Source organism: Dromiciops gliroides, chromosome 5, assembly GCF_019393635.1.
Source record: "Dromiciops gliroides isolate mDroGli1 chromosome 5, mDroGli1.pri, whole genome shotgun sequence".
NCBI lineage: Eukaryota > Metazoa > Chordata > Mammalia > Microbiotheria > Microbiotheriidae > Dromiciops > Dromiciops gliroides.
Window position 1 is genome coordinate 82,807,871 of NC_057865.1, and position 18,595 is coordinate 82,826,465.

At 33.6% G+C, this 18,595-nt stretch overlaps 1 protein-coding gene across 1 annotated transcript in view; it reads left to right on the forward strand.

Annotated features, from left to right (window-relative positions):
- ESYT2 (extended synaptotagmin 2) overlaps positions 1–18,595 on the forward strand; it is a 120,378-nt gene that overhangs the window by 87,308 nt on the left and 14,475 nt on the right. The window contains 8 exon segments of the mRNA XM_043966205.1: positions 1,095–1,215; positions 3,319–3,495; positions 4,496–4,578; positions 6,998–7,046; positions 7,911–8,000; positions 8,888–8,983; positions 14,869–14,931; positions 17,377–17,451. Coding sequence (XP_043822140.1) covers positions 1,095–1,215; positions 3,319–3,495; positions 4,496–4,578; positions 6,998–7,046; positions 7,911–8,000; positions 8,888–8,983; positions 14,869–14,931; positions 17,377–17,451 — 754 coding nt within the window.

Consider the following 18,595-nt stretch of genomic DNA (forward strand, 5'->3'; position numbering starts at 1 on the left):
TGGAACTTTATAAAGAGCCCACATTAAATTAACAGCAGTCAGATAGCCAGTTAATCAAAAGTCCCCAGATTAGTCCTCCAGTCAGATTAGGCCCCCAAATTAGGCCCAGATAGCTAGTTAAAATATTTCAACATTTGAATGGCAACTCAGACAGGATTTATGGCCCAATTATAATTTTTCTAAGCTTATAATTTTTCATAAGTCCAATTATAAAAATTTTTCAGACTAATTAGCTAATAATTTTTTGTTACAAAATGAAGGGTGTGCTATTATATATCAGAGAATAATACCTCATATTGTTACAGCATTTTTCATTTAACAAGTGCTTTCACAAACATAATTTCATTGGATCTTCGTAACAATCTTATATAAAACTAAAGCAAGTATTATCAAAAATGGAGGGCGTGGGGCAGCTAGGTGGCGCAGTGGATAGAGCACCGGCCCTGGAGTCAGGAGTACCTGGGTTCAAATCCGGCCTCAGACGCTTAACACTTACTAGCTGTGTGACCCTGGGCAAGTCACTTAACCCCAATTGCCTCACTAAAAAAAAAAAAATGGAGGGCAGGGTAGTTGGAGATATTAGTTCAAATAATATTTGTTTTGTTTTTTCTATTATTTATTTTCTATTATTTATCTACACTGCTCAGTTTCCCATGTTTCTAATACAGTCGATAAAAGACAATTTCTGTTCCATACTGGAATCAAAAGCTGATTGTTTTTTAGAAGGATTCAGTTGTGGAATATTCATTTACCTCATTCAGAGTGGGGGGTAGGATTTAATAAAATATATCTTCATTTTGAATGTTAGTTAATGATAAAACAAGTTCTTTTACTCTTAGGAAATTAAGCAATTTAATAAAATTGTTTTGTGTTTCCAGATCACAATATAAATGATAGCAGCTTTGGCAGTGAATGTTTAAGTCCTTCTATTCACAAATTCTGATTGCTGTCTTTTAAAAAGCTAGACTATTACCTGTGTAAGCATGGGAAATTTTTAACTGTCACTATAGTGTGAGTTAATTATTACCTACAAAAGCCTATTTTGCCATATGACCGTTGGTTTGCTAGTTTATTTGTTTGTTTTTGCCTAACAGTGGCTTATCAGATACTATTATTCTGGATATAATATCCAATTACTTGGTGCTTCCTAATCGAATCACAGTTCCTCTTGTCAGTGAAGTTCAGATTGCTCAGTTGCGATTCCCTATACCAAAGGTAAGTATATTCTATTCTTATTTAAAACAAAAACAAAACCAAAAATACTTCTTTCTTTAAAATAAACTGATTAGGACCTCTTATTTGTTTCCAATGTTAACATTATTTCTTGTTGCAAAAAGCCCTTTTCTTGCTATGGAAATACAAAATTAACCCAGACATCTTAGAGAGGAAGTTTGTATGCCTTCTATGAAATGAAGTAGATGCCCATTGATTGAAGAACAACTAAACAAATTGTGGTACATGAATGTAATGGAATATCACTGTACTGTAAGAAATGAGGAATGGAACAAAGGTAGAGAAGCAGGGAAGGACCGACAAGAACTGTAGAATGAAGTAAGCAGAACTAAGAAAACAGTGCATACACAATGACTACAGCAATGTAAATGGAAACTACACACACACACACACACACACACACACACACACACACACACACACACACACACGCAAAAGAAATGTAACAAAAGTATAAAGAACAAGTGTGCTTCAAAAGAAGAATTAGGATAAAACATTCCCACTCCACTACTTGGCAGAGCTGGAAGGTGTACAACACAATGCGTCCATTACACATACTTTCAGACTTCTTAGCTATAGTGAGCAGTTATTCTCATTTTTCCCTTTTTCTTTTTTTTAAGCTTTAAAACATAATAAAGGCATCATCAAAAATATTTTTAAAAAAGAAAAGAATTAATGCCCTTCCACAGCTACCAAAATTGTTCTACAAAGTTGATAAAAATACCTTTATATGCTTTATTAGTGCTCCATAAACTCTTTCTGGTTTCAGAGAAATAATCACGGTGATAAGAGGCTAATATGTAGTTGATTGAAAAATAAGATGTAAGCATAATTTTATTTGGAGTAGACTTGGAATTTTTTTATAGACTCTTTATGCTCTCTTTGAGGAAAGTATACAAAATACACATATACATAAACATTATTCATTAAACATTAATGTCAAAAAACCCAACTATATTCTTTAATTAATTTATAGATGGTTACATTATAGATATTTCTCATTTGAAAAGGAAAGTATTCAGCTTAAAACATACCAAAAAATTCAGGTTGTATAAGAACTTTTCCACAAAAATATTTAAATTCTGAGAAGTGATGTTATGGGAAGGGATAGAAGAGTTGTCCTCTCAAATGCTTTTTCCAGCTCCTGAAGTTTTTATGAGTTTTTACAAATTTTATATCATTTTCCCATCAGTTCAAGATGTTGATTTGAATTCTCCTCTCTTGTAGTGGAAAGATGCCTCTTTATTTCTTTAGTATGGTTGTTATAACACACCTTTCTACCAGAAGTCTATAATTTTACCCGTCACCTCTCTGGATTCTAAAATAATGTACAATATAGGGTATCATAGACAGAATCTATTGTTTTCCCTGAGATCAAAAGAAATTCAGTCCCTTTTTGGGGGTGGGAGTAGAAATGAGTGCTTTATTGGTTCCTTCAGATGCCCTTAATATATATTGGATAAGCCTGTGTAAATGTTCTAAATTTGATCCAGTGCTTGCAGCAAGGAGTAATTAAATACCATCATGGTTTAGTTGTGTTTTGGAGGTGAAATGGGGTATTTTATATATCACCTGTGTCAAACCAGGTAAATTCCTGTTAAGAATCAGTCAGACAACAAGCAACTTACACACTAATATTTTATACTAAGTACTCTGATAAAATGCTGGAGAATTCAAAGAAAATGTAGAAAAGAGTATGTAGTTTTACTGTATTCAATAGAATGAATGTAGTAGTACACTTCAGAGCAAGATAATGTTTTAACTTCAAGTATTCATCATTGAAAAGCCAAAAGTCCTCTAAAATTTAGAGATTATTTCCTGGTACCATTTAAAATATACTGATTTTAAGACTAGGCACATGTCTATGTTAAGTCATTTGCCAAATTTAACTTATTTTCATGTACCTGAAATTTAAAAGTATAAAACTTGAGCAGTTATGTTTTCCTCTGGATGAAACATGAATAATCTAATTAGAGAAGTCCTGTTAAAACCACAATCTTGAAAAAAAACTAATGTGTAAAAATTAGTCAAGAATTCTACAAAGTTAAGCAACCATTTACTACTTTTTTTTGTCCTCATTCTTAGGGTGTTTTAAGAATACATTTCATTGAAGCTCAGGATCTGCAGGGCAAAGATACTTATCTTAAGGGCCTTGTGAAGGGGAAATCAGACCCCTATGGAGTTATTCGGGTTGGCAACCAAATCTTTCAGAGCAAGGTCATCAAAGAAAATCTCAGCCCAAAATGGAATGAAGTTTATGAGGTAATTGTACACACTGCAATTAATTTTACAGTATGGATTCTAATGCTTCCAACTTAGACCTTCAACGCTGTTTGGTTTAGTGAGGAGTACTACATTAGCCAGGGCTGTGCTGGAGCATGCTTATATAAGGGCTAGTTGTTAAATTTTCAGTGTAAGCATTTAAACCTTGAAAAATGGTAAATATTACATATCTTGGCTTGACTTACTGTCTTGTTGATGTGTAGCCTTAAGAAAGTGATGGACAAAATGTTAGTAATGCAGATTAAATTTTAAAACTGTGTCTTTTGTTGTTGTTGCTGTTGCTGTTGATAAGCTGATAGTTAAACATTTACCATCACAGCCCTGGAGATGGTAGAGTCTAATTCCCGCCCTGCCACTTGAAGTAGAAATGTGAACTTAAGACAACCAATCCTTGCCTCATTTTTTTTCCTGTAAAATGAAATTAATATCCACGTTGCCTACCTTGCGTTTCTCTGTATGTTTGTTCAGGAAAGTAACAATGTGTAAATATATTTTGGAATACTATTTTGCATTTTGGCATTTAAATGCTAGTTTGAAGTACATTTTAATTAGGGGCAAGAAGATTGGACTAAGAGTCAAGACCTGATTTATAATTGTGTCTCTGCTTCTCCCATGCCATTATCATGGACAAATTACCTAAGTTTTCTGGTACTGTTTCCTCTTCTGTAAAACAATGCCTGTCAGGGGCAGCTAGATGGCGCAGTGGATAGAGCACTGGCCTTGGAGTCAGGAGTACCTGAGTTCAAATCTGGCCTCAGACACTTAACACTTACTAGCTGTGTGACCCTGGGCAAGTCACTTAACCCCAATTGCCTCACTAAAAAAAACCCAAAAAAACAATGCCTGTCTCTCCTATTTCAAAAGGTCTTTGTGAGGGTTAGAAAAATGGATGTGTAAAATTTTGAAAATTTTAAAGTTTTAAAGAAATGTATTATTACCATTAGTAATAGAAATTATGATTGATGTTGTTATATTTCAGGCTTTAGTTTATGAACATCCTGGACAGGAGTTAGAAATTGAGCTCTTTGATGAAGACCCAGACAAGGATGATTTCCTTGGAAGGTAAATTCCTTGTGTATACAGTTTTGAAATATATTCTGTTTAATTGTATTGTGATAGAAAACCATATTTGCATTCTTTTACTGTATATACTGTTAGCTATAGCCAATAGACATAGTGTTTAGTTGATTTAGTATCTCCTAAACACATTATTATTGGGGCAGCTAGGTGGTTCAGTAGATAAAGCACTGGCCCTGGAGTCAGGAGGACCTGAGTTCAAATCCGGCCTCAGACACTTAACACTAGCTGTGTGATCCCAGGCAAGTCACTTAACCCCAATTGCCTTACCAAAACAAAACAAAAAAGCTTTCTAATCTAAACATATTATTATTGTTGAATGAAAGTGTGGTACAGTGGTCAGAGAACCATCCATAAAGCCAGGAAGAACATTCAAGTCCTGACTCTTAACGTGTCATGGCTGTATGACCCTGAGTGGATCAGTCATTTCACTACATATGCTCTAGAAACCCTCTAAGGTTATAGCTTGAAGAGAAGATATTGCCTTGTACTGGTAAAGGGAGCTTGTTAATCTGGGAGTTCCCTATATCCGTGAAATTATAGGTCGAGTTCCTGACTCTCTTGTTATTACTCAATAACAATAATTTCACTAAGATGAAATTTATAAATAAACTCAATGATGTCACAATTAAATACAAAATGCAATACAAAATAATTTTTCAACTAAATAAATCACTTCAAAACAGCCCTATAGAAAAGGATCTTATTGCACTTCACCTTTAAATTGTTAGGTACTTTGATGTGTGCTATGATGCAAGTAATTCAGTAACATTAGAGAATAAGTGATTGATTTAGACCATTCAGTCAAAAAGTTTTCAAAGCAGGATATTCTGTTAGTATAGTACTAATAATGCTCTAATAGGTGGGTATTCTCCAGTAATAAAACTCTAAATCATACAGTCCAATTTAATGAGTGCATATTACTTAAAAAAATCAAATTGTGCTTGTTGAATTTTTCTAGGAAATTTTTTTAGTCCAACTACAATTTTTTTGGGGGTGGGGTGGGGCAATGGGGATTAAGTGACTTGCCCAGGGTCACACAGCTAGTAAGTGTCAAGTGTCTGAGGCTGGATTTGAACTCAGGTCTTCCTGAATCCAGGGCTGGTGCTTTATCCACTGCACCACCTAGATGCCCCTACAATTTTTTATTCTGAATTAAATAATACTCAAAAAGGAGACTATTTAGGAAGTTTTGAATGTGCACAAAACTTGAATATTTTTCATTTTGTCTTTTCCTTCCTTACTTCTAGTTGTCTTTCTTCCATCCCTCAGTCTCTTGATTTTCTAAATGTCCTTTTCCTAGATTTTTAAAATTTGAATTTTTACCTTTGCTTTGCTCCTAACATCATATAGTTGTCTCTTCTGACTTAGTTTTCCAGAGGCCCCTTTCTGATGGTTCATTTACATGTGAACTGTATAGCAGTTTTGTAACCATTTTCTAACTAGTAGAAAAGTATTTTATACAGTTCAATTCTTTTTCTATTCTGTTTCATCTAAAAACCAATTATATGCTTTTCCTAATTCCTTCTTCACACCCAAGGTTTTTCTCCTTTGTCTTCTAATTTCTATTTTAAAGATGTTCAGCTTTTAAAAATGTTTAGGTAGGGGCAGCTAGGTGGCGCAGTGGATAGAGCACCGGCCCTGGAGTCAGGAGTACCTGAGTTCAAATCCGGCCTTAGACACTTAACACTTAACACTTACTAGCTGTGTGACCCTGGGCAAGTCACTTAACCCCAGTTGCCTCACTAAAAAAAAAAAAACGTTTAGGTAGTCTGCTCTTTCTAATTCAGGGTTGAGGTGATTTTTCTAAATATGAATGCCCTTATGTCAGAAAAAACGTTGGAATTTTGATCAGTAGCATGGGCTTTTTTATTTTAAGCAGCTGTAACAACTTAAAAATAATAGTTAGAGCAGCAGCCCTTAAGAGAAATTCAACTTGTAGCTGGCTTAGACTTCTTCCCCTTCCTTCCCTCATAAGATGCTACCCCTGATCCCTCCCCTTTCTCCACAGCAACTGTGTTACTGCTTGGACATGTCTATAAAGTTGTAGATAAACACCCATAATTGAGGTGGATAGTAATTTCTTTAAAATAATATTTAATAAATAGTTGTCTTAATTTGCTAGCATTTCTGTAATGCCTTCAGATAGGTCTGCGCTTATGAGTGTCCAGTTTGAGGTCAAAATCTCTGCTACTTTCCAGTGTCACCTCTGGCCAGTCACTTAATGTCTGTCTCTAGGCTTCCATTTCCTTATGTATAAAATGAGAGTTGGACTAGATAACCCTTTAAAGTGCCTTCAAACTCTTAATCTCTGATCCTAATATTTTATGATTGCTTCATTTCTTCAAAAAAATGTATGTTTAATTTGTAGTGTTCTGAAGCTGTGATGTTATTGTTTCTTTAGTCTCATGATTGATCTGATTGAAGTTGAGAAGGAACGCCTCTTAGATGAAGTAAGTTCCCTTTTGTTGGTTAAATGCTTTGGGTACCTTTCTGACAGTTTTGTCTAAATTAAACCTCTTGATTTTATCATGTAACCTTTACAGAGAAACAATCCTAAGCAGAATTTGATGAACTAAGTTCTTATATTAATATTAACAAATATATTTCTATATATAACTAAATTTACTATAGCAAAGTTAAATACAAACCAATAACATTTTTGAATGCTTTATGCTAGGCACTATAGGGGATAAAAAGAAGTATAAGAAGGTTTGGGAGATAAGATGTAAGTACCCATAAAGTTAAGTAGTAGAGATTTAATTAATAGCTATCTTAAGCCTACGTGAAAGATATAGACAGTAAAATCTATAGGGGTTCATAGGAGAGAAAGAAACCATATTCTAGAAAGTGTTTAATGGAAAAATTGGAATTTGAATTGGTATTGAATGAGGTGAAGGATTTAGCTAAGTTGGGGAAAAATACATTTATTCCATAGCTCTGTAATAATAGTATAAGCTTTTATCATTCATATTACTGTTAATAAAACAGGAATGGATAAACGTTTACCGTGTTGTAATCAGTAAAACAAATTATAAACTTAGTTTAAAAATACAGCTTTCCAATCTTTCTTTACTTGTAATTCTGATGTTCAGGGCCACAACTGTTATTAGGACAACATAAACATTTAAACATAATAAGAATAGGTACTTGATTTCAAATGGCATCCTTTAAAGTATTGATACCTCAATGTAATGAGGCTTAAAATGTTTAGAGACATTATTTTATTTTAAGCTTTTTGATTCATTTCAACAAGCCTTTGTGGATGAAAAATTCTTCCAAATCAGTTTTTTAAAATGTCTAATATTTCATTGTAGTGGTTCACTCTGGATGAAGTCCCTAAAGGAAAATTGCATTTGAAACTGGAATGGCTCACATTGATGCCAAATGTTTTGAATCTTGATAAGGTACTGTTTCTATATTCAATCGCCATGGTTTTGTGTAGGTCCATTTCTTTAAAATTTATTAAGTTTTAAAAAAAGATGACAACACGATTTTGGACTTTTCATATGAAGCCTTTTTATTCCTAAACAAGATTCTGTTCCATGTTTAGAACATTAAAAGTATTTTAAAATTTGCAGGAAAATATATTTGGTTTATACAAACTTCAGCTTTAAGTGATGGATATCATCTTTGTAGGAGCAAAAATTTACTAGAAGAGAATGAAGATCTAGGTGTCAAATGAGCCATTTATTTTACAGATATACAGTGAATAAAGGATCACTGCTATCTGACTTCATGATGCTCATGTTTGCTTCTTGTTAAGGGCTAAAATTCTAGCTAAACTGTTTAAAATATCTAATGAGTGGTTGCCAATAAATTATAAGCTTTAGCAAGAGTTAGGCTTATAAGCATTTATTAAGGAGAATAAGAATTTGGTAAAGAGAGAAAGGCCTAGATTCCTATCTATTAAAGGGAGAGCACATTTCTAGCTCCGCTCTCCACGAGAGTCCAGAGGAAAGAGAGTGAGACCGAGCCGCCAGTCTCTTCCTTCTTCCTCCCACTAGCCCGCGTCACTTCCTCATGCCATAGAAAAGACTCCTGGTCTTGCCCTCAAAGACCTTCGCTTCATGGGCAGATCTCTTCTACAGTAAATCTCCAGCAGGTGGCGTCATTCCAATCGTTACAGTTTGGACCATCTTATTTGTCACTGAGCCCAAGGAAGGCATTAGTTTTAACTGATCTAACTGATTAGTCTAATAAAAATAATATAAGGTATTGAACAGATTGTCAGAATATTTTTTTCTTTCTTTTTTTTTCCCCCAAATATTTCTAACAAGCACTTTCTTTTTAGGTGCTAACAGGCATTAAAGCTGACAAAAACCAAGCCAATGATGGCCTTTCTTCTGCATTGCTTATCTTATATTTGGATTCTGCAAGAAATCTTCCAGTAAGTTATATCCTGGTGACTCTCCCCTTGGATGCTTCTTTCCTTCTAGCACATTTTGCTTGAGAATGTGTCCCACTGCTTCTATGAACCACATTGTGCCACATGTTCTAACCTTGTTCATGTTTTCATGTGCACATTGTTAGTCACTTTGTGTCTCAGGAAAAAGACGAGTTTTAATTTAGTTTAGAAAGCATATTTTTATTTTGATAGTTCTTTGTAAGAATCTCATGTATAGGATTAGTATATGTGTTGCTTTCTTGAACGTGAGTAATGTGCCTAGAAAAATAAATATTGGATTTTCATTCACAAAAAGTAGGAGTGTGACATGAATTCAGATCATGCAGTCATCAGTTTAGAGGCAATAGGCTGCTAATGCCCCTCATTGGCTAACAGTGACAATGAGGCATATGTTTTTCAGATAGGGGCAGTGGATCAGTTGGTTTTATTTAATTGTACTTTTCTATTTTAAGTGAGGGTCCTACTGGGAGAGAATAAGATTTGGGAAGTGACAGCAGTAAAAAAAAAAAAGCATCAGTAAAACGTGAAAAAGCAATGAAAAGTAGCCCTAAAGAAAGTTTGATGGGTAAAAAAAGAGCAAGAATTGACATTAATGATTATTAATTATCATTAAAAGTGAATCTAAAGTAGAAATTTTAATTCATTGAAAGAGAAAAACACCAAATCCGAAGTTAAGTTCAAAATTCCAGCTGTATTCTTGTTGCATTTTAGCTTAATTTGGATTTAGTACGTATTTTACTCTTTGTAGTTTCTACTGTCAAGTAGGCTGGGTGATGATGGCAGTTGGGGGTTGAAAGAATGTTTCTATTTTTATATGATATTATACATTTTTTTTAGTACTTAAAACCTCACTTTTCATTGTTGTATATCAAAAGGGGAAAAAAGTTAGGTAGTCTTTTAAAATTATAACACAAAAGTATCAACATTTAAAAAAAATTCCTTAATTTCTATTCAAAACGTTGTGTACTGAACATAGCCACTAAACATAGCCACTTGCCTTTCAAGTTTTGAAGCAGCTTTTTCATTTTCAGAATTTAAAACGTGGAAAAGAAACTGTTAGAATAGATACATTATGTGGTCCCCTAAAGTACTTAGCAAAAAAAAAAAATGCAAGAAATGCAACTTAGTGGTTTTCTCATTTAGAAATGTAGCAGTAGATCTTCATAGATTTGTCATCTTGATTGACTGCTTTCACTTACTCCATTACAAGACTATTTATACTTTGTTTCAATGTACAGTTTCATCAAATCTGGTCAAAAAGAAACCTCACAGGCATTAAATGCTTGGTTTTCTGCATTTTTCTTCATAGTACAGTTCATCATACTCTTTTATGTAATTTAGTAAAATCTTGTAATTCTCTATTAAGCTTCTAGTAAGCTTTTGAGGACAATTTCTTACTCTAAATATAGGTGAATATTCAGCTAGACAATTTTCCCTGGATTTTTTTTTTGACTCAGAGAATGTGTGTGTATGTAAATTAATATGCAGTTACATATGTACCTATATAAGATTTTTTTTTTTGCAATGGGGGTTAAGTGACTTGCCCAGGGTCACACAGCTAGTAAGTATCAAGTGTCTGAGGCCGGATTTGAACTCAGGTACTCCCTGAATCCAGGGCCAGTGCTTTATCCACTGTGCCACCTAGTCGCCCCCCCCCATATAAGATTAAAATGGTGCCATAGCAAAACCTATTATTCACGTATGTGTATCAGCTAGTTACCGCTTTCTTCTTGATTACTTGGTAAAACAAATGAAAAATGAGGGGTGCTCTAACCTTACCAAAGGGCATCACCTTCAGTTTGACTTGACTTCACCCTGACAAGGCTTCCACTTCTCCTCCCTAGGTGCTACCACAATTTGATTGATGATGGTATAGTTAATAGTGTTCCTTTTTTCTTTATACTCTTTCCTTGAGCTTTTTAACATTTTACAATTGTGTTTTTATGTGTATGTGTGTTTGTTTATTTTGTATACTTTATCTTACATCTAAAGGAAGAAAATGTATTCTATATATCTATGCTTTCTAGAATGCTGTCTCAGATATTTTTTTGGAGTCAGTATGTGTATATTATGTGATCTAATGTAATTGGGCTTTGTGAATTGTTGTTTTCTGATAATGGAACCCTGCCATAGAGTTTATTATTCTTTTACTATGATTGTATTTCCATTAAAAACCCCAGTTTTGCTATATTGAATCTTTACAATGTACTCTTAAAAAATAATGTTGTTTATTGGGTTAGGTAGCTACAATATTATATAACTTCTACAATGTCAGATTGCAGTTTGGAGAATGAAAAAAAATAAACATGCTTAAAGAGTTCACAAAGGGCACTTTGTGCATGAAATATCATACGGCTGACAGAGGCAAAGAATTTTTGGAAAATACTTGCTAAATTACTGACTTTTTGAGGAGCTTGCTCACTGGGTCTTTCTGCGTGCTGTAGTGGAATCTTTTGACTCTTTTTCTTTACACTTTTATAATAGAAGGGCTTCTTGTGCATTCATTTTACCACAATCCATCACTCTTTGCTTTCTCCTTCCATTTTCACCTTCTTAAGAGTATCTACGAGGGAAACTTTGGGTGTGGCTACTTAAAAGAGAGGAGAGCATCGGGACTAGTCTTTTGTGAAAATACTACCTCAGTCTATAGAGCCCTATTTGTGAGTTCTCTGGTGTTATACTTTTTTCCTTTTTAATTGGAGACTGCTGGAGTGTGGACTGGTGCTTCTAAAGCAATCAACTTTGGCGGAATGACCAAGCATGCTTATTTGATTTCCTTGCATGGTTTCTACTATTATGCATTTTGTTGTGCTACTTAAAATTTATTTTTAATCTAACATTGGTAAGTATTTTACATCTTATGATGAGAAGCACAAGCTGAGTGAATTCTTAAGAGTCATAGATATGGATTACTAGGTTGATTTTGGCATAAATAAAAGATTTTTTGGAGGAATTTAAGTTTTATTAATCAAATTTTCCTTGTGATTGCTTTTCAAGTAAGATGTAAGGCTGGTTTTAGAGCTTATGGTTGTCCTTTCTCTTTAGTCCAGTGCCCTGCACCAACAAAATAAGTAGTTTCAAATATCAAGCTAAGCTATGACTCTATAGTCTTTTCTCTGTATTGTCCTAACATATAGTCAACTCTCAGTTATGAAGTGATAGCAGTGAGGGGGGGAATCACATGTACTTTGCACAAAATAGGTGTTCAATAATTGTAAGAGATTAATAATCAAAGACTCCCTTTCCCCACTTCCTCATCATTCTTAGCTTCTAACAAAGAAAACATGTTATTGGTATCTCAACTTCTTTTTGCTGAAGTTCATTTTCTGATGGAGTTGGGCAATCAGTAAAATAATCCCCATATCATTAATGTTAGTAGAGAGATGTGTGGAGTTTTGGATATTTCCCAAAATGGGTAGTTGAGAGTTCACTAAATTCTGATTCTGATGCAGGTACTGGCTTCTTTGCCTCTTTCCCATAATCTTATCCTTTAATGATCTGATTAATTCAAATTGATTTTTTTCTCCCACTGGTACTATGTAGTTGCTTTCGTTTTCCAAGAAACATACAACTTACACACACATGCACACAGCAAAATTCTAGCTGTAAGAGTCTTTCAATATTTAGTGAATGAATCTTGAACTTCATTTGACCCTTTAATCCATGAAAACTAGATGTTCATGATAATTCAAATGAATGTGATACTTTATAATATGTAAAAGCATTTTCATATACATTGCTTTATTTTAATCTTATAACAACCCTGTCGGGAAAGACAGGTAGAGGAGGAAATCAAGGGGTTGAAGTAGTTAAGTGACTTGGCCAGTTTCTCACAACAAAGAACCATGATTTAAACCCATGTCAACTGAAAACAAAAACAAAAACTACAAACCTTAAAAATTAAGATATTGTAAAATGAAATATGTTGAAAATATAGATATATTGTCATATATATATGTCCCATTATTTTTGCCACAGATTATTCTCAATTATTTTCTGCTGTGTGGATAATTTAAGGAAAGGATTTACCATTTATATAATTTTTTTGTTGCTTTGCAAGTTTATTAGTTTCAACATCACATTAATTTCTGTTGAAGTATTTCAGTAGCATCTTCTCATAAAAGAAGTTTGTCCTAAACAGAATTGTCAATAACCATTAGAAGTAAAGGATTCATGATAATATCAGGCCCTATGAAATTTTTGTTTAAGTGTACCAGTGGGCCTATAGCCATTGCACTTTCAACACACTTTAGAATCATTGTACAGAACTTTCCCAATTCCAAGATCTCGCTATAATCACTAACTCTATTCTGCAAACTCCATTGTGTGATATAAGAATTTCATATGTGGGAATCACTTACGCATGTACTCACAGCTCTCAGAAGTTTATTTTGAATTCCTTTCTGATCAGTCTCCAAAGATTTAATATTAATTTAATATGAAAATATCATGGCAAATGCTGTCATCTAGCATGATATCAGTGATCCTTAGAATTTTTCACACTTGTACCTTAAAATTTATAAAATGAAATAGTTTTCTGCTATATTCTTTAAATTTAGAATTATGTGCGTCTGTTATACTTAAGATAGATTAGTCAGAAGTTTCATATATTACTAGAATCCATATTTTACTTTTACTTTTGTGTATAGCTAAGCCCTTAGTATCTTTGCATCTGATTATATTGGTCACTATTTTCCATAGAGCCTAGTTTGAGAGAAATGCTTCTAAATTATCTAGACTGAAGAATATGATGGGGCACCAATCAGTTAGTCCTTAATAATTAGAATGTCTCATTTATTAGAATTGGTCAAAAATAGTTACATCATCTTACTTAAGTTCTTTCAGATTGCCATGGTTGTTGAAGAATGATAGATTAGTTACCTTCAGTTAGTATAAATGGGTTTACCCAAATTAAGATTATGGATGACAGTTTGAATTAATTGCAACACATAACAAAATGAAGTTAGCAGCTTAAATTGTTTTGTGAGTGTGAAAATAATGGGTTACAAAACCTACCCTTATCTTTAAAGGGGGCACTTTGGTCATTTTCATTTAAGTTCTAACTAGAGTCAGAAATTAAACTTATAATCACAGAATTTGTGAGCTAAAAGGTATCTTCTGGTCCTCATTTTTTTAAGATAAAGGAACTGAAGTCCCCCAAATTATGGTTGATGTATTCATTCAAGATCACAGCTACTGGGGACAGAATTAAGATTAGAGACCCCAAGGACATCTCTCTCTGGGCCCACTCTTTTTTAAAAATAAATAAATAAAACTGTATGCCCTTCTTGATTATGTTTTTTTTAAATGTCTCAGGATTAATTCAGGAGAGTGATTCTACAATATGCCTTCAAGCAAGATAACATGTAATCATTTCATATTATGCCTTAGTTTAGAGGCAGATTGTTTTTTTTTCCCCTTCAAAGCAGTTGTGATTCATAGTTTAGTTGACCTTTTATTTAATCATAGTTGGTGCAAACAAGGGCTAGGACTGGGACATAAAAATAGTGAATGAAACCTGGCCTAAAAGCTTATTGGTGTGTTGTTGTTGTTGTTGTTGTTGTTGTTTTTTAATGCAAAAGAAAAAGTAGAGGACAAAAAAAAGATATTAGAGAGAAAGAACAGTTATCATTTCAGAATATTTGCAGATTAAATATTTACTGTTAGTTCTTGTGCTTCAAGACGTGAACAAATGGCTTTCTTTTTTTTTAAACGGTTTGCTTTTTTAATTTAGTTGTTCTGGTGGTGGACTTTTTGTTTTAATTTTTAAATTTTGGGTTTCCATTTTTGTGTCATTAACCTTACATGAGCTCCTCATTGCATGTTGTATTAACCCTTGGTATATTCATTTTCTTCTGACTTGAAAGAGTAATCCATTAGAATTTAACCATGATGGCTTGAAGAAGGCTGCAGTTCAGAAAGCTTTAAAGGTAAACTAATACAGTTTTCCATTAAGGTCACAAAGTTAACTGAAACATGTTGAAAGAGATGAACCTTTGGTTTTCATATGCAACTATTCAGAAATTATTTAATACCTTATTATTTTGGTTTGCATAATTAAAAATACCACACTCATTACTTCCAAGGGCTAGTGGTCAGGAGCATTTAAATCAACTTTGCAGGTAAATATAAAACCAGAATCACAGATCCTTCTAGTTAATTAGAAGTTACCTGTTACCAGCAACTACCTGGACAGGAATCCTTCCTCCATCTTTGAACTCAGCTCTGAATCCCTCATTCTCTCATCTCTAATGAGCCCATTCAGCCTCTACTTCAAGGGCTCTTGTGAAGGAGTAGCACCTTGAGCAACCACAGGCCATTTTGGGACACTTCTAATGGTGGGGAATTTTGTCCTCCTCTCTGCAACTTTTATTTTCATTCCTAGTTTTTCCACCAAAGCTAAGCAGAACTAGGTCAATCCCTGTTTATTTGATAGCCCTTTAAATATAATTTAATATTCTTCACACTATATAGTGAGTATCAGATATGAGTTAACTGTTTTAAGTCATCCCCCTGTTTTAATTGGTTTATATTTCTCATAATGATTAGATATTCTATTTAAATCCCACCAAATTTAGAGTATGATTTACCCTTTTTATTGACCAATTTTATATGAACACTAAAAGATCATTTCTTCCAGCATGTTGAGTTAAGCTAATAAGGTCCATCTTTGAATCTATATAGTTGTGTCTTTTGGTACTGTTTTGTGATAGCTTTTCTTGGGAATCTATAAGTCTCCGTTAAATGAGGTATATTGAAAACTGAGCTCCACTACTTAAAAGGCGAAGTTTTGAAATTCTGTTTGGTAGATGTGTCTCTGCTCTTGATGTTGATGATCAATTTTATTATTTTCCACTAGTTAAAAAGAAAAACAAAACTTTTGGTTGTGAATGTTTGGAAGATGTTAAATGCTTACATGTAGATGCTAAAAAATATTAGTCTGTCCCCATCCTGTATCCTCCCCCACCCCTTCCCCTATCTCCTAGGAAAATTCTGCCACCAACGATTTGCATTTAATAAATTTAATATGTGTTAATTTATATTATCATATATACATATATATATATATATCAGTGAAAATTTGCATAGTGTGGGAAAATCAGGAATCTGCTTCTTATAGTACATAAATAGCTTTTGCTTTAGAGGTGAATTAGCTGTTGACAGTTTAGTAAGTGAACTGAAAGAAGTAATAAGTCTCATAAGTCAAATTGGATAAAAAGACTAATGGCATCTTTGAACATCAGATCTTTATTCTCTTGTATAATAAATAGTGAGCTTGCTCTTAAAATGTCAAATTAGTCTTTACTAGTAAGCTGCCAATATTTTTAGAGGTGAATTACTTCTACAGCTCATTGTGTATTTAATAAGCAGTTATCTTTAAAGACATCACTGTACATATGAATCAAAATTTCCCCCTAAACCAAATACTTTGTTTTCATGGTTAACAAAATTAGCTAAGATTCTCTGAGATTAGTTCTAGAATGGTACAACTAGAAGAATTTTTTGTGACCTTATGTGCTACAATTAATTTCCACTAACATTCGCTTAATTCATGTTTAACTATGTTAGTCTCTTGTGGGGCTAAGTTCTAAATAAACCTCATTACTGTGCATTTTGTATTTTTGTTGTATTTTCTTGTCAGCTTCTTGTGCTAAAGTTTCATTTCTCACTATATTTTCTTATTTCTGAAGTTACCATTGGTTTGCATTTATTTTTTAAATGTAAAGTGATTCAAAAGTGGTATTTATTCTTCCTGTTAGACTGCTATACAGCTGGTAAGCATAATTCAGTATTTAGATACACTTGGAAAAATTTGGAAATGCATATATGATACCTTGGAATTTTTCCCCTATTCATACCAAAGTTACATTTTGGTTCCTTTAATATATTATTGCTAACTTAAATATTTTGGGTTTCTGGAGGAAATGTTTCTTCTAGGGTGTACTTATTTCATATATATATATTTTTTTCCATTTTCATCCATTCTGCTTTATTCATTTTGTTACCTTAACCAAGCTAACTTTAAAAATGATAATACACATTAAAGAATGAAGAACGTTACATTTTTTTAAAAACAGAAAAAAATTATTCTGAATTCTAAGTGAACAGCCATTTTCTTCTTAATTCATTCATATGGTAGATATAATTACGGCTTTGAACTTTGTTTAGGAATTGTCCTCTGGCTGATTTGTTCTTGTGTGATGCCCATAATGTAAGCATTAGGAAGTAATAGAAATGCACAAGGACCAGTGAGAAAGAGAATTTATAAGTGAAAGATTAGCATTTTTAATAAGAATAAAAGATGGCAATCATGGCTAATTGATCTTTTTTAAAGGTTTTAAGTGTTCATTTGTTGTTGTTGTTGTTGTTGTTAGTCTGGGAAGAAAATAAACAGCAACCCTAACCCTCTGGTTCAAATATCAGTTGGACACAAGGCCCAGGAGAGCAAGGTAAGATAATATTTTCATTTAACATACTTTCATTTAACCTTCAGTAAACCTTTATTTCATGCCTGTTATATGATAGGCACGAAGAATACTAAAAACAAAGATAAGTTGGTCTTATTTCTCAAAATGATGAAATTCTGATGGAGAGGATACACCCTGTACACAGATAAGTGGAAAGAAGATTTGATAGGACTGCTCTGGTTATTTCTTCAATGTGGGGTGCTCCTCATTGGGAAGAGCTCCCTCTACCAAGGAAGATCTGGACTTTCTTGCAGCTGAGTGTTCTTGAGAGTTGACCTGGGGCACCGTTATAAGTGATCTGCTCAAGGTCACATAGCCAGTATATGTTAAAGTTGGGATTTTATTCCAGATCTTCCTGATTCTGAGGCCAGATCATTATCCACTGTGCTGTGCTTCCTTGTATCCAAAAATGAATAAATATAAAGATGTATGCACAAAAAAATGTATTTGTACAAAATGAATATAAAGTAATAGGGCTGGGGCTAGCAACTGGGGGAATCAGGAAAGGTTTCTGGTAGGAGGTACCACTTGATCTGACTTTGAAGGGAGCTGGGGTTCCATAAAGTCTACCTGAAAAAGGAGCACATTTCAGGAATGGGGGACAGACGACAAAAGCTTTAAATGCCAGGAAAAAGAGTTTGTATTTTATTTGAGGATCATTTCAGAGTTTTCTCCTAACTGTTGCTAGCATTAGGGATAAATTGTCATATTACAAGTAGATAGTCTTCTTGTTTTGTTTTGTTTTGTTTTGTTTTGTGGGGCAGTGACCTGTCCAGGGTCGTCACACAGCTAGTAAGTGTCAAGTGTTTGAGGTTGGATTTGAACTTAGGTCTTCCTGAATCCAGGACTGGTCCTTTATCCACTGTGCCACCTAGCTGCCCCCATAAATAGGTAGTGGCAAGACAGTGTGGAAGTTACACTTTTGTCTATTTAATGCAGTGGCAAAGATAGTACTTTTCCCCTATCATAATCATAAATTAATATAGAAACTCCTAGTGCACATGGCATTGTGCTAAAAAAGGGGGGAATCATTTTAGCCTTAAAATACATATATTTGTATGTTTTATTTTTAAAGCAAAACATTTCTGATATTTTAATTGTATTGAAAGACAATATTATATTTATT